We start from the raw sequence: 17,231 nt of genomic DNA on the forward strand, positions 1-17,231 counted from the left end.
CTAGAAGGAATCATGGAAAAAACAGCTCTGGGGAAACAATCATATAGGCAGCTCCCTGTATGATACGTGAACACCTAGACAGCATTGTGCCTAAGTGCTGTCTCATCTCTGCTAGAACACCAACAGTCACAGATCACTTCATCTTCAGGACAGAACAGCAGGCAAGGAGACAGATACACAGAGCCATGAGTACAACTCTAAGTTGTACATAGCAGCTCGTGAAGTTGTCAATCACTACTCTAAAGAAGAAATCAGACGTCATGTTCTCCACAATCATTTGAAAGAGAAAGACACCAACCACTAACATGTGTGGATCTTGGGAATCACCAGGGAATGGCTACGTGTGTCTCAGGGGTTGTGGGGGGAACGATAAAGCTTCTTAGAAGTGATCAATGCAGGGCTTGGGAAATGAAGAAAATAAATAACTTGGGACAGGGACCATAGGGTGCTGGAGGTTGGCCTGTGAACTAGTGACTCCAGCAGTGGTCAGCTCAACTGTTGGAGGTGTGTGAGAATGGTGTGCACTGCTCTGGGGCCACAGACCACCTTCCCATAGCAGTGGCAGCAGGCTCTGTCCTGCTTCTCTTCTGCTAGCTTGTGTTCTGGCACAGCACACAATGGCCTTGTTTCTCACTTTGCTGAGCACCAGGGGCCGTTTCAGGGTTTTGAAATGCCCCCTTCAGAAGACCAACAAAGTCACATGTTCACTGATAGTTAATAATGCTAAAATTCAATTTATAAAGGGCCAGTTCTCCTAATAGGGTACAAAAACTAAGATCCTTTGACCTGGTCGCATGTGTGTGGACTCTGAAGACTGCCTGGCCATGGTAATGAGACTCAACCTACTCTGTTTGGAGAAGTCTCTCTCTCCTGTATGTTACGATAGCAACAGCATCGGTCTTTAACAAAACCGGGACAGACAGAAACAGAACAACATATAACCAACCTGACAGCCAGTACTTCTTTATATACTGAGGCCGCATTCTTTTCTGCATCTGTTTCAAAAGTATCCAATATTTATATTAGCGGCTAGAAGACAGGGGGGGCAAATCCTCCTGCAATGAGAGAGCAAAGCTTTGACCACTGAGCCTGGGAGGCAGGGTCAGTGGAAGTCTATCAGGTACTCAGGGTAGATCTGGTTGGCATCAAAAACCACAAAGATCTTTGGGTTCCAGGTGTCATCCACACAGCTGTCATACAAATTCACATAGCTCCCGTCTTTGGAAGGAGGTCTCATGTATTTCGAGTCTCCATTTATGTAATCACCAATTAGCACTCGAGCAAGAAACATGGATTTATAGGTTCTGAACAGATGTCGCTGCTGCAAGCTGACCCCATGAATCTGGAATGTGTTCCCGTGCTTGATGTCGTCTTTGCAGAAACGACTGGAGTACGCAGCATCTCTAGCGAAATACGTTCCTTTAACAGAAAGGGGCAAGGTTACTTTGGAGAAAACATGAAACCTGGGAGGCAACGTTCTGACTGTCAGGGGAACAGCATTCTGACAGTCATGAGTCACACCACAGGGACAGATGTGGGGCCTCCTCTTCTGCAAACTGAAGAAGAGGAGATAATCTCCCCACCCCCATCTGGTGGAGGCAACTGTGGGTATACCAGGCCTCGCCAGTGTCCTCCTGTGCCCCTGAAAAACTAGGTGCCACACTTGCATTTCCAAAAAAAGGGCTTGCAAGGAAATCTAGTTACACACCCACCCACACACACACACACACACACACACAAAACCATCCCCTAGTGAGAAGTGTGGCAAATCAGAATTTCACCTGAAGCCCTCCCCCGAGCTGTGTCCTTCCTCAGCCCCCTCCCCACAGCCCTTACCCAGCATTCAGCCAAGCTCAGCAGAACACTGCTCTATCGGAGGAGCTCAAACCCAAGAGGCTGCTGGCTACGACATGGGGGCAATCCAGAAGTAATTCTAGAACCAGGAGTTCACTGAGGAGTGGGATTCTGAGATGGTATAAAGTTACTGCTGTGGTTTGGATCTTCAGTCTCCCTGGGACCCATGTGTTAAAAGGCTTAGTTTTCTGGGGTCCTGGTGCTAAGGGGTGTAGGGACTTTAAAAGGTGGAGCTGAAAGACAGTATATGCTCTTTAAGGAGGAATACAGATCACAGACCTTCTTCAGTCTTCTCATGGTCCAACTGCCAGGAGGCATGGCTAGTTCACCTTATACCACACACTCCGTGCTGGGATGGTCTGCCTCAACACAGGCTCCACAGAGCCAATGCAGCGCGGACTAAAATTTCTGAACTGTGAGTCAAAGTAAAACCCTCCTCTTCCTGTGCTGTCTCGGGTGTTTTGTTATAGTAATAGGAAGCTAGTAGGCTCATCTATTCCTGCCTGAGTATTCCAGGACAGTGTCAGTTATTGTCAAAGAAAGCAGTCACCACTCTGAGGATAATTGACACCATCAAGTACGTACTTAATTTTAAAAAATCGGGACACGAACTGCAAAGTCTCATAACCACCCCAATACTGCTGGAACTGATGTCAGACCTTCCTAACTTCTTACTGCTAATGTGAGCAGCTTTTCAATACTTTCTCTTAAATTAACTCACTGTTTCAAATCCTAACCCTAGGTGGCAGTCAGCTCTCTTGTTGAAAATAAGGCATAAAGGGCAGCCTGGGAGAGCATATGCCCGCCCCTTGCCGTCCCCACCCTTCCCCATCTGCTTGAGTCATGTCATGAGACTTGTGCTGTGCTAAAAGTAAGATGGAGCGTCACCCATTTCCTCCTATTCTTGCCTATCCCGCTGACCTATCATTTTCTAACAAGCAAAACCTGCCAAACAAAAATCTCGAAACTACTAGCAGCTATTCTAGAGAGCAACGACTGCGTTTCCATCACTCTGTGCCTTGGCTGCAGCGCAGTGTGCAGGCTCACCCGTGGGAAGAGCTGACTCAGTGCTGCAGATACCTCAAGGCTTCCCTAACACACGGCATCCCGCCTGGATGACCTCACTACTGACTATGGCAGATGTGCACGCCTCCTGTGCTTCTACCCTGTGTGTGGAGCACACTCTTTTCTGTGGCTCAGAAGCACTGTAACTTTTAGCTTCGTTACTGCCAACTCTGAATCATAAAGCAACCATTTTTCTCCAGAGAAGGGAACTCTCCCCTCTGACTGAACCTGGACTGAGACTCGGATATTACCTTTTCCAAAGACAGCACCGTGCACACCATTGATTCTCCAGTCGAAGTTGTGAATGCAAATTGCTTCCACAAACTCACTGCTGGTGCCATGAAACAGCATTTGCTCATTGATCTGAGGGACACCTCTCTTTTTCTTGAGCTGAGCCTTTTTCCTAAAATCACAAAACATCCAGATACAAAAGCACAGAAAGATATACCAATGAACAGTGTTTATTAGTTTAAAATATTAAAGGCAAAGTTCAGTAGAAAGGGTGAGACAAAAATATAAATCATATAAATGAGAGGACAAAGCAGCTCTAGCAGAGAAACTATTCCAAATGCTCTTGGATACATAAAAATCATCTCATCAAATATGACAGCTATCAGCTAGGTATGGTACTTAGTGCTTGTAATCCCAAGGTACAAGACACAGAGACAGGAGGATTAAGACTTCAAAGATATCCTCAGATTTTAAAAGAATGATTTTGAAGTTAGTCTAGGTTACATGAGTTTCAAAGATGTATACCAAGCATTGTGATTGAAGGCTGAAAATTATATTAAAAAGAGTGGGCATGTATCTCAGTGGTAGAAAGAATCTGGCATGTGGGAAAAGCCTGGGTCCATTCCTCAGCACTGTGGAAACAAAGAAAAGGAAAGGGGAGGGAGGGAGGGAATTGATGGCCTAAAGCAGCTAGGCATTACAGATGTCTGAAAATGAGACTATACACAAATAACCCAAAATGCCTAGGTCCTAGATGAAGAATTCTTTCTCAGAGTTGGAACTGCATCTTATTCTTTTTATCCCCAAAGTCTGATCAGCTGACTGAATTTTAAACTTTCCAGAACATCAAGCTCTAGTTCAGCATTCTTCTCAGTGAACACATCTCCAGTGCACAGGGACGGAGGGTTGGTCATATTAGCATCAGAAAAGATAAAACCAAAGCCTAAAAATCTTTCATAGAACAATGAATACTTATCTGTTTATATAGAAAAATCAAAAGTAGGAGCCAGGTATGGTGGAAGTCATTTTTAATTCCAGGACTTGGGAGAAAGAAGCATAAAAATCTTCATGAGTTTGAGGCCAGCCTGGTCTACATAGTGCATTCCAGACCAGCCACATAGCTACACAGTGAGACCTTGATTCACAAAAACAAAAGCTAAAATAAACTATGTCCATGTGCACAGTACATACAAAAGATAATAAGCCTAAATAGAATGTGGGGAAAAGAATCAATGCATTTCTCAAAATGATACAGTGTATTAATTATACAGATCTACATGCCCACCCAGGAAATAAAATTATAAATCTACAGGCAAGAAAACATCTCCTTTTGAGGGGAAACAAGAATGGGATGGGATGGAATAAACCTGTTGTTGCCTCTCAGAGAGATGCAGGTGACAAGTAAAGGACTGAGGTGTCAAATCGGATGATGGGCATGCAGTGTCTGCAAGCTGTTCGTGGCATCTGGGGTTCTGAAATACTTCACAAAAAGATATTTACAATAGTGCACTCTCTGACCTCTCTGCCTCTCCTTAAAAACTCAATACACGTAAATACAAAAGCACACCAGAGTATACCAATAAGTGTTGTTTATAATCGTAAAGATCAGGGTTCAATGGGAAGGTTGGGGCACAGAATACGTCTGTAACTAACCAGTGAATGGACAGGCAGGAGCTTCACTCCATTCCAGTGGCGAGGACTTGGGGCTGGCTCACCCTGTAATGTTAACGCCAGCACAGTCCATCCATCCCAACACTGCACTAGAATTCGTCTCTTTGTGTGTACTGATTGTCCTATGACATTCTTCCAAACACAGAGCAGCTCTTTTATTTCATAAAATAACTACATAGATAAAACTCCCAAACTGTGAACAATCCCCTTAGCTCTGTTCTCCAGGAAACACGCACTCTTCCCCCAGCCATCCCGCATACATTAGCAAGGCTTCCAAACCCTTCTCCACAGCAACACTGGTAAGGACCAAACAGCCCAGCTCTCATCAAACCCTGGTGGGACAAGAATCCCCAGACTTAGCTAATGATGCCATGAAATAGTTCCTGAGCTATGTATGTGTAGCCAAATAAAATTCTCAAGATTTCTCAAAACAGTCCTCTTTTTCATGTTACAAAGTAAAATTTAAGTAACAAAATAAAATACCCACATAACAAATGGACAAATTTAATCATGACGGGCAAGTACACGGCAGACGTTCTAATGATGTCAGAAGTGAAATGCACACTCTCCGAGCGTCACTGAGTAATATGTATAGAAATTCAGTATTTGGGCTTTAACACAGAGCAACTGTCCTCCCAGACCACTCTCATATTAAAAGAGCATACAGCAAGTAACCCTTTCATCCACATAACAAAAGCATATTTTTTACTAAGAAATTCTACCAACTTTCTTTTGCTAGGACTGTGTATAAGAACTGTCTCATGGTTTTTGAACAAGGCACATACACTTCCCTTTACCGGCTAAGGGGAAAGAATGCTTTTAAAGAATAAACTATTTGTTTGGGTCCATTTTTAACTTCCTGCGCCTTCTGGACTTGAAGTTGACTCAGAAGTCAAGCTACCAGTTCTGGTTTGGAATCTGTCCTGAGCCTGATTAGCCAACCTGAGTTTTCAACTGTGTACCTGACAAGATGAAGGGCTCAAGAAGCAAGTCTGACACCCAAGTCTTTGTAAAGAGCTTCTAAGAGCCTATCACCCTTTGTTTTTGCACCACCACCTGGAAAATACTGCTCCCAGCATAAGAAATTTTCTCAGCCACTTTAGAGAGGCCCAGTCAAATTATCCAAAGGGCTTTCCCACATATGATAATGGTAAATTTATTAAGTTTGGCCTTCATTAATCTATACCATGGTTGTTGCTCTGTTAAAGCAATCATGTGATTAATACATTCACTTCTAAGGTTGAGTTTTATGAGCTGTAATGACTAGATTCCACTCTAAGAACCAAGGTATCAGAGGTTAAAAGCACTTACTACTCTTACAGAGGACTTGGGTTCAGGTCCCAGCACCCCAGCCGATGGCTCATAATCACTTGTAACTCCAAGTCCAGGAGTTCTGAGGCCCCCTGGCTTCTGAGGGCTTCTCATACCTGTGGTGTGCATAAATTTATAACATACACACACACATTAAAAGGATGCTCACTTGTTTTACTTCCCAAAGTGAATTTTGGACAGGGCAATCGGCTACAAGTCCTCGGCACTGTAATTTAATGAACCAAAGTGAACGTTGAATTGGAATGTGCCTCTCAGAGGTATTATACCATAGAGTAAAGAGTCTGGCACTAAGCATGAAACACGAAATGGCTACTGGAATGGGGGGCCGCATATACCAGGCAGAGCCAGAGTACACAGGGTGCTTTAAGGTCTGCACCTCCACTAATATACCAGGAAATGTGGGCTCACAGACCATGCTTTCGGTCTTCCAGAAACTTGAATCAAGTTAAACTTCAAGGAAAGACCTAAGATTACAGTAAATGCTTCCCAACCTTGTCCAGTGGATCAGACATCCACTGAATCTACACAACTACAGTGCCTGTCTTAGTTAGGCTCTTACTGCTGTGAACAAACACCACTGACAAAGGCAACTCTTATAAGGACAACATTTAATTGGGGTTCAGAGGTTCAGTCCATTATCATCAAGGTGGAAACATGGCAGCATCCAGGCAGGGGGGGTGGTGGAGGTGGGCTGAGGGTTCTAGCATCTGAAGGCTGCTAGGAAAATACTGGCTTCCAGGCAGCTAGGATGAGGTTCTTAAAGCCCAGAACCAGTGACACACCTACTCCAACAAAGCCATACCTTCTAATAGTGTCACTTCTTGGGCCAAGCATATACAAACCATAACAGCACCCAGCTCTCAAAGATATCTCAATATCCCCTTCCTGTGAGGACCAATGTTCCAAAAAAGCCCAGTGTCTGGTCCACACACTGTCTCTGAGCAGCACTGCCTGTTCTTGACTGAGGATGTTCATCTGAGTTTAGAATCACTGTCTTCCATTTCAGATGAACACCCGAACCACCATAGAACTCTACAGATACGAACAGCAGGCAGAAACAGGGCTCCGAGTCAGTGGATCTGGAGTGGGTGATGGATCCTCTACATGGTGAGGAACCCTAAAGAGGGCTCTGATACTAAGCCAGGTCTGACATCATCTGCTCGATCAAAACCCACATCTTTATCCAGACAGAGGTCTTACTGCTCTCATTTCCTGGCAACTCTGACTGCTCCAGCTATCTCTCCTTGCTGCTCTTCCAACTGTACTTCTAAGTCACCAAGCAACTTCTGCAGGGCCTTCCAGATGCTCAGTGTAAGAAATTCTGTAGTTTAAGAAACAACTCACAGATCATATGAAGCTCAAAAAAAAGAAAGTCCAAAAAGTGGAAGCCTTAGTCCTTCTTAGAAAACAACAACAACAAGTGTAAAGTACTCAGAGTGGGGTACACCTAGACCTTAAATCATTAATAACTTGAGAGCTAAGAAGATATCCTTGTGACAATTTTTGGTATTTAAAAATCATTTTGTTTAATCTATACACACCAAGAAAACTTTGACTATTTCCATGTTACGTTTTGTTTTACATGTACTTTATGCTTATGGTAACTAGTAAGATTTTAATGCATACTATCAAACTTTTAAAAAAAATCAAGTACTAACAAAATATATTCATATAGTTTTATGCAAAAATGCTTTAAAAATCTGTACATGTATCTTTTTTTTTTTTTTTTTTTACAAAATAAAGTTGTAAAAAATAAATAAATAAAAGAAATCCTGTGGTTTGAAGTTCTTCTGCCCCCCACTTCCTATGATGGCCACTTAAGCACCTCCTTTTTCTTTTCCTTTATCCACATCTCCAGAACTTCCCTCTATGTGGGTGACTTCACTTACTTCACCCTGGAAACCGTAAGCGTTTTGAGTGATGTAGGCTAGCCAGGCTGTCCCCTTGACACGAGTCTACCTCCTTTTTGGCACATGGTCATTGAATCTCAGCCCATCATGCTTTCTTGAGAGTTTAACCAATCAACCGCCCTCCCCCTTTATTTTCTCACCTCTTGTTTATAGGTTTCTTCCCATTATAATGTTAACTATTACAGAAATGAGAATTAAAAAAAACAAAACCATTCTTCTTCCTGCCCACTTTACTTATGTCCTCTCCACCTACCTCCCCAGTGCCAAACTTCCCACAGGAGTTGTCAACCTTTACTTATCCACACGACAAAACATCCAACATTACTTCCCTTTCATCAAGGTTTGATGCAAATGTGTGGACATGGCCAGTGTTCATCTTCCCTGGCTCTTCAGGATCGGCTCTGAAGACAATCCCTCTGGTTCCATTAGCTTCTGCAGCTCTACCACAGCTCATCTTCTCCAGTCTGGTCTCACACACAGGGGTGTACACACACACACACACACACACACACACACCCCACATATACACCACACATACACACACCTTAGCATTCCTTGTTGCTAGTACCCTGTATCTTCTAGCCTTCACTACTAGTCTACATCAACTTCCAGATTCAAGCATTGAGTATCCACTGCTATTCCCTCCCATGATCTCTGCAAACACCAAGCCTGTCTTCTGCTCATCCTCCTCTTGTCAAATAATGCGAAGAACCTAACATCTAGAAGTGGCCTTGCCAGTCTCCCTCACTCACCCAGTGTGCAACAAAATCATGCACCAAGCGCTATGATCTTACACCTGGAATACCGCCAAGCCACTGCCATTGCTCCAACACTGCATTCACCATCTTGGCTGAGAGGCCATCCAAAGTCTCTGTTTAATTAAGAATTATTTCCTAAACTGGTTCCCCTGCTTCAAGCTGTGATTCCAGGGCTCACATTAGCAGAACTGCTACTTGGGGATGGAGAAATCTTTACTGTGGAGACTGACCTGCCTATTGTAGGGTAGTTAGCACTCTTGGACTTTATCCACCTTGTGCCAATAGCTCCTACACTCTATGATAGGACAATAAAAAATGTCTCCTTGTTATCAAATGTCGCTGGTAGGAGAAATCACTCCCAGCTGGGAGCCACTACCTTAAAGCTTTTCCTACAGTGTCAACTGGTGAATTATCATTGTAATATGTAAAAATACATACATATGTACATACATACATACATACATACATACATACATACACACATACTTCTCTCTTTCTCTTTCTCCCTCCCTCCCTCTCTCCAGCCTTTCCATTGTTTCGGGGGGGAAAAAAAACAAGAAGCAATAAAACATGACCAGTATGGCTTATAAAGTGCTGCATGGAAGAACCTATTAATTTTAATTTGTAGCCTAGATCAATTTGACTCAAAGCTATAGAGGGAAGATGAGCAGCCAGCCGGTGGCACTATTATCTCCTGCATACTCTACTTAATGCACTCACCCTAATGCTCTTCTATTTGAAAAATCTCTCATTTTTTCTGTGACCATTTTTATATAAGTTTTAGGTCTAAGATGCTCTTCTCTCCCAGCATAGTGTAAATAACAGCAGCTTTAGGACATTCTCCCAAGAGCTCCCGATGCTATGACATACATCCTCCTTTTACTGGCAAGGGTGAATTGATGCCTTTTGTTTCCATGGTAACTTGTGCTCATGCATACATCTCAAGTTGACAGCAGCCTGATTCTTTGACCTACAGACCATCAAATCCCAAGAACCTACAATACTGCCTAACAGAAGGTGGTGGATCAGGCTACCTGTGGGGCTAAGGAAGGAGGGAAGTAAGAAAGTAATGTCCAATGCAGCAGAGTGGACTCACTCAGGGACTGGCTATCCACATGGTGACTCACAGCTTCCATGTCAGTGAGACCCTGAGGCTATTTTAGTTCTGCAGGGAGATGTCAGAGTGACAGGCTGCCTTTACCACAAGCAGTATTTGTACTGTCATGGCAGGTGTCTGTCGGCTGATATTATGGAAGATCACAAAGGGCATAAACCAAGGCAAATTTCTAGTAAGCTCTTGGTATAAAACGCTGTAGACTCAGCACTACATTTGCTGTGGTTTTACTGAGAGCTTTGCCATATGAAGGAGACCAATGTGAACTCCAGTTCATAGGCTTACTTAAGATAAATAGGGGCTAGAGAGGTGGCTCAGTGGTTAAAAGCTCTCACTGCTCTTCCAGAGGTCCTGAGTTCAAATCCCAGTACCCAACTGGCAGCTTATACCTGTAACTCCAGGATCCCACATCCTTACAGGCATACATGTAGCAAAACACCAATGTACATAAAAAAAAAAAAAAAAAAAAAAAAACAAATTACTTTTAAAAAGAAGATATAGCAGGTGCTATAGAAATGGTTCAGTAAAGGTCACTTGTTGCTCTCGCAAAGAACCTGGGTCAGGGCCTAGAATCTACATTGTAGCTCACAATCACATGTAACTCTAGCTCCAGGGAACCTGACACCCTTTTTAACACCCATGGGCACTACTCATGCATGTGGTACACAATATATGCATGCAAGAAAAAACTCAATACACATAAAATAAATAAATCCAATTTTTAAAGATTTATTTATTATGTAAGTACATTGTAGCTGTCTTCAGACACACCAGAAGAGGGTATCAAATCTCATTACAGATGGCTGTGAGCCACCATATGGTTGCTGGGAATTGAACTCAGGACCTTTGGAAGAGCAGTCGGTGCTCTTAACTACTGAGCCATCTCTCCAGCCCAATAAATCTAATTTTTAAAAAAAGGATATATAAGAGTTTCACCAACTCACTTTCAATAAACTATTCATTGAAAGAATAAAATCACAGAGAACAGAGGCTATCTTCCACTAAACAAACTCAATAAAATCCTCTAAATTCAGGTAAAGTCAGTGACTATCAAAAATAAAAGGTGTTTGGTCAAATACTCAAGACTATAAAAAGCACACACTGAAAGTCCCACTGTTGTTATAAATTCTTACAAGAATATCTGGAACAAACGGAGGCCCAGAGAGTTGGGACCACAGAAGAACTCTATATACCACTGATCTGTGGGCATGTCTTTGGTGGTTTTTCTTGATTAGGTTAACTGGGATGGTCCACTGTGGGTGGCACCATTCCTTAGGGAGGAGATTTTGAACTGGGTAAGAGTGGAGAAAGTAAGCACTAGCATGCATGCATTCATTTTTAACTTGACTGTGGGTGTAATGTGACAGGCTGCTTCAACATCCACATCTTCCTTACCACTTGACTTTCCTGAAAGGGACTGTAATCTAGAGCTGTAAACCAAATAAACGTTCTTCCTTAAGCTGTTTTGTTCCAGGTATCTTACCATAGCAACAGGAAACAAAACTATAACAATCACCAAAGAAAAGTCAGTCTAATTCTCAAGTACAAGCAAATGAAATGGGCAACAGGCTGGAAACTGCTTTGAACATTTTTCAGTAACAAAATAACCAGTTATGTGGTTAATCTTAGTCTGTTTTTGGCGAATGTTTATTTGTTTGATTGTCTCTCTATCACTATGTAGTAGTGTGAACTGGTCCCAAACTTGCTCTGTTGCACTTGAACTCACAATTCTGTCTCAGCTTTCTGTGTACTGAGCTAGCTGGATTTGCCTCCTCATCTGGCTTGTAGGGCAAACCTTAACAAACACTGAACAAGATCACAAGTACAAGGGTGCTTATGATGGTAGAATCCTACTTCTGTGTTCATTTGAAATTTTTTTTAATAAATCTTTAAAAGCTTATAAGAAAAATACCAGAAATCAAATCACATCTACAAATGTTTATTTAAAATATTTCAGAGAACCACTTATTTTAAGTAATATTTATTACAAAAGTACAATACAACAGGTTAGTTTAGGCAACAAATTTAATTTTATGTAATGAGCTTTATTTTTAGGTTAGAGGCACATTGAGGGTTCTAACATTCATTTCTAATTTAGATTTAGTAATAAAGAGAGATTTAAAAATCCACAGCATAAACTCTGAATGAAGCAAGAGATGGCTCAGTGGTTAAGAGCACTTAGGGCTCTTGTAGGACCCACATGGTGGCTCATAACTGCCTGTAACTCTAGAACCAGGGCACAGAATGTTTCTCAGAACTCCTCAGGCACCAGACAGGCACATGGTGCACAGAAATATATGGAGGCAAAACAGTCATACACGTAAAAAAAGATAAATAAATGTAAAGTAAAATCACGACACGGCAAGAGAAGAACAGCTTTCAAACAAAACAAGCAAAAGGCTACAGGAAAAGTAAATAGTCTAGCTCTCTGTTTGCTGTTTGCTTTCCAAGTCAGCACAGCTAACCTCTGTGTGTGGCAGTCCCTACAACTTAGACGGACGAGAGGAGACACAGAGAAGGGAGGGATGAGAGACCAGCTTACCTGCAAAAGAACTCCCATAAGTCTAAGTTTTGAATCCTTTGAATCCTTTTAATACGGTTCCGATCCATTGTTTTCCCAAAAAGGCTGGCAACTTCATTATACTCATGCGTTTGGTTCTGCAGGGAAACCAGCTGGGAGAGGAAGATCACACAGTTTAGCAGGGGACTGTCCACTGCCAGGCCCTGGGCCGTCTGTCCCACAGTCCACCTGCTCCTACCTGGTAGGGAACGTCAGGATTCACGTTCTCCCAGTGTGTTGGCATGGGGATGGCCTCATTTTCACAGATGTAACTTCAAACAGCAAAAGACAGAACAGAGCGTCAGAATCAAGTTATAACCATGTCGGGGGTCTAGCCTTTCCTCCACAGCTGAGTCTTCTGTTTGCAAGGCATCATGACAAATGCGATTAAGTTTAACCCTTGGCTTCACTTAGGAATATTTATTGAATGACTATGTTTCCTAATTTTTACATGCCGGATTATAAAGTATAATCTACACAGCTTCAACATTTTAAAATCAGATAGCTCAATCTTGTTGAAATTTTTATAAAATATGGAGACTATTTTAGCCAAAGACAAGGGATTTCTAAGAATTTGGTTGATTTGTTTTATAAGTCCAAGTGTTTCGTCATATTCCTACTGGATGAAATCAAGAACTCAGAAGTCATTGCTGTCCTCCAGGATGGCTCAGATTCCCCTTCCTCTGTCTCACAAGACCTGACCCAGCCCTCCCTGCTGAATATTTCCACAGACAGTGCATCTGGACTTGCTCAGTGCTGATGCCCAGAAGCAAATCTTAAAAGCCATCAGATACCGTCATGCCACAGGACACAGACAAGAGTGGACGGTGAGAGGTTCAGTAGCCAATGGTCAACAGGCACATCAACCTTCCTTGGAAACCAAAAGTTAGTGGAAGAAATTCACAAATGTCAAACCTATCTTTAGCTCCCTTATGTCAAATTTCATAAAATTTTTAGAAAAAAATCCAATACCATATAGAATTAAGATTTTATTTGTATGTGTGTGAGGCTGTGTACAAGTGTGCTACACATGAGTGGGTGGCTGCAGAAGGCAGAGGAGGGCATCCGATCCCCCAGAGCTGCAGTCACAGTCAGTTGTGAAGTACGTGTGTGGATGCTGGGAACCATTCCAGAATGTTCCACATGTGTCAAGAAGGGCAGAGTCACACTGTCTCCACTCTAATCTTCGTCAGTCCTTACGCTTCACTCCATCTCCACACACTCACTGTGTTCCACTTTTGGTTGGTTGACACAGATTTCTCTGTGTAACCCTGGCTGTTCTGGAACTTGCTCTGTAGACAAGGCTGGCTTCAAACCCACAGAGATCCATCCACCTGACCTGCCTTCCAAGTGCTGGGGTTACAGGTCTGCGCCACCGCTGCCAGGTAAGTCATTGTTTTTAGACCCAAATGTCCTTCCAGAGCTTCCTCGGGTTCAGAAAGACAATTTTTACCCACCACAAATGGCAGCACGAACCTCCCATTTTTGCTCATTTAATCAATTCTTATCAAGAACTTTATCAGTCTGTACCCAGTGTCCTCATTCTCAGGACCAAGGGGAAGTGCAACATATGGCCAGCACCTGGTCAATACTCAGTGAATACATGCCCCCACACACAATTCCACCCATCTGCGCATGGCCAGACGGAACATAAAAAATATGCATCCCAGGCCCAGAAAAGTGGAGCTGAAGCACTTCTGTTGTGGAGTGTCTTCCTTAGGCCTCCTTTAGCCACTAGGGACTTGATGTGTCACCTAGAGATTGCCCAGTGGGGCTCTGCATTGGTGCAGGAAAAGGTGGGCAGTTCCTGAGGACTTGGGGACCAAATAACAGGAGAGCTCGGTGACAGAACCATAATTTATTTAACTGCATGCTTCTGGTGAAACTTAATTTACTTCAACTTCTGCTACCACATTCAGATTGCTGCAAAGAACAAATCTGCCCATTTGTTATTTCATGTGCCCAGTGAGGACGTCTCTGAAGTGGGACTCCAAAATCAAAGGATGCATTTATTGTCAACTATGAAGAATAAAGGCCCACATGGAGTCTTGGAACACTGCACGTATTAGCCTTCTCAGCAGGAATGTGGGGGGACCTATTGTCCAGCAACCTCTCCAGAAAAGCATGGTAGCTATGTCCCTTTTGCATGTCAGTCAGTCTGTTAAAAAAAGGAGTCTGGCATAAACTCGCATTTTTCTTCATTATGAGTGTGATAGTAGAAACATTCGAATTCTCTTAAGGAAGTTCTAGAAAAACTTCAAATACTACAAGACTTATTATTTAAATTAGATTTAACACTGAGTTGTGTTTTGAAAGCACACCCATCTTCCTCCCACTTTGTCCAATGTGCCTTTCAGCTATAGTGGAAGGTTTAAATAACGTGTATATACCCAGGGCCTTCACAAAGCACACATTCACCAGGCTTGTAATGAATCCCCAGTCCCATCCTGCAGCTAACCTTTCTGCATCAGCACCTCCTGACCATCATCCCCAGGGCTTCCCTACTTAACTTCTCCCTTGTCATCACTGCCTCCATTGCTGTCCTCAGCTCCTGTCACACACACCCCAAACACCCACCACACCCTCCATCCATCAGTCCTTCCTTTCTGTCTTTGTTGTACTGTTTGTATAGTCTGGGTCTGAAGAAAACGCTAGGCTCAGCATGTACCTCTAATCCCCATCAAAGGGATACCAGATCTAACAACACACCTACTACTACCTTCTATTATCCTGTCTCACCCCCAGACTTCACACCTTAGAGAATAAGGTTGTTGGATTCCGTTCCTAGCACTGAGGAATGCATACATGGTGCAGCAGGTAAAGACATATTCTCTGTGTCCCACAGACACAGGGAAACTATCATTATCTTTTAAATTATGACAAAAGAAACGTATTTATTGACTTTCTAGCTCTTTCAACTCCTTTCTTTGCTCTACTTCTCCAAGAAATCCCTGGAAGGAGCACAAGGGGACTCCTTAAAGTTTACACGCTCGCATGTGTCTGAGCTGCATTTTAAGTTCTCTGAACAGAAAAAAAATAATCAATATTTGCTTGAGGAATTGTTCTAGAAAATAGAAGATATACTCTTAACTTTTTTCACTTGTTTTTCATTCCCATGTGTAACAAATAAAATATGTATTGCCTCTGGCTCCTAGCAATTCCTTTTTCAGTCTATATATGGCAAAGAGAACCAAAAGGAAATCATGTCCCTCAGTAACAGGGAAGATGCTACACTGCTGCCCCACAGTGGACATGCTTCCCTGGGCCTTTGGTCACTTCGGACTGGTGTTAGGTGCAGGAGATACAGATATTCGAGCAGAGGCCAATGGGGATGTGCATCAGTGCAGGGGCAGACCAAGGGGGCAGTTTGCTAAGATTTATGGTCAAATATCTGGAAAATTCTGTGAGCATACGTCCAGTTTAAATTCAAACATAAGTTCAATAGGCTGTCTTAAGCAAAAAACATGTGGCATCTTACACACTAGCCTGAGAACTGAAGAAAATTACACACGATAGACAGGAATGAGAGGAGGCAGTGACGGAAGACAGCGACTACTCTATCAGCAGACGCAGGGTTTGCTACTGCAAAGGTCACACCATGACATGAATAGCCATCTACCTGGTGCTCTGCCAAAGAGTGCAAAAGAGTGGGGAGAGGGAAGCCCCGCCCTTTGTCCTACCCCTTTACAATACCTGAAGGCACTGATGGAGAAAGGAGCCCGCTTTATTAGGCGCTGTTTTCCAGTGACAAGATTCATCTGCTTCATTTCTGAAGACAAAGACAGACGTAACAGATTAGCCACAGAAGCATAGGTGCTCTGAAGTGTTGTACAGATTAGTAGCCACATACATGAAGGTTACATAGCTTTGGGGCGAGCTGAAGCCTGGTACTTAACCCTTTTATCATGTTGCAAAGGAGGGAGGGCCCTCCTTTAGTGCTTGATCAGTGCCTACACCAAGATACTCATCATGCCAAGTGCACCCTGTGTGTCACACCTCAGATAAACTGACACCAGAACACAAGATTCTAAAGGCAACACAGTTAAGAGTATAGAACAAAACCACATAAAGATTTGTTTCATGGAGAGGTACACCCTGGCTTCCCTAAGAATTTGGAAATTAGATAGAGGTTGTTTCCATATAACATGTGCACAATACACATAATTTCAAAAATGTGTATGTTTCCTTACATCTCTTTAAACTGAACACCTAACCTTGGGATGGGGTGGGGGAGACCTGACCACAGATCCCAGTAACAGAAAAGCACTATCTAGTCAGGCCTTCTGTCTACACCTCAGCTATGTCAGTATTCCCTGGGTCACGTTTATCACCTCCCTGCTAAACTGTAAATCTGAGCATAATATTAGCCAGGGTACGCATTTGATGCCACTGCACTTGTCAAATGCTGGTGCTGAGCGTGTTCTGCCACTCCTGTGTTCTAGATTCAGCGCACAGGAGCACTGCCACCATTGGGGGAAAGTAAGGTCATCTCAGTTCATGACACAGAACCCTGTGGTGGCGCTGTCTCCATTTGAACTTACTTTCCATGACCTTCAAAGAGAGAAGCTCATCAGTGGCAGGGTGACTGGTGCTGAGAACCCCAAAAACACGTAGAAAACTGCACCATTTATTTGCTGACTGCCACACACTGCTGTCATACCTTACCAAGGATTTGGGGGTGGGGGGGAGTCTCATGTGGGCAAGAATGTAGCCAAGACTGGCCTTGAATTTCTAAC

At 43.1% G+C, this 17,231-nt stretch overlaps 1 protein-coding gene across 2 annotated transcripts in view; it reads right to left on the bottom strand.

Annotated features, from left to right (window-relative positions):
- Window positions 1–1,102: 1,102 nt before the first annotated feature.
- The window catches only part of PARP11 (poly(ADP-ribose) polymerase family member 11), a gene marked incomplete at its 3' end in the record, with an annotated part of 35,315 nt that continues 19,186 nt past the window's right edge, over window positions 1,103–17,231 (bottom strand). For both annotated transcript variants that reach the window (XM_080913887.1, XM_080913886.1), the window contains exons 5-9: window positions 16,189–16,264; window positions 12,695–12,767; window positions 12,478–12,608; window positions 3,171–3,322; window positions 1,103–1,419 (exon numbers count right to left, since the gene is read on the bottom strand). In XM_080913887.1, the coding sequence (XP_080770013.1) occupies window positions 1,103–1,419; window positions 3,171–3,322; window positions 12,478–12,608; window positions 12,695–12,767; window positions 16,189–16,264 (749 nt within the window). The remainder of the gene's footprint in view (window positions 1,420–3,170; window positions 3,323–12,477; window positions 12,609–12,694; window positions 12,768–16,188; window positions 16,265–17,231) is intronic.

Source organism: Micromys minutus, assembly GCF_963924665.1.
Source record: "Micromys minutus genome assembly, chromosome: 3".
Classification (NCBI taxonomy): domain Eukaryota; kingdom Metazoa; phylum Chordata; class Mammalia; order Rodentia; family Muridae; genus Micromys; species Micromys minutus.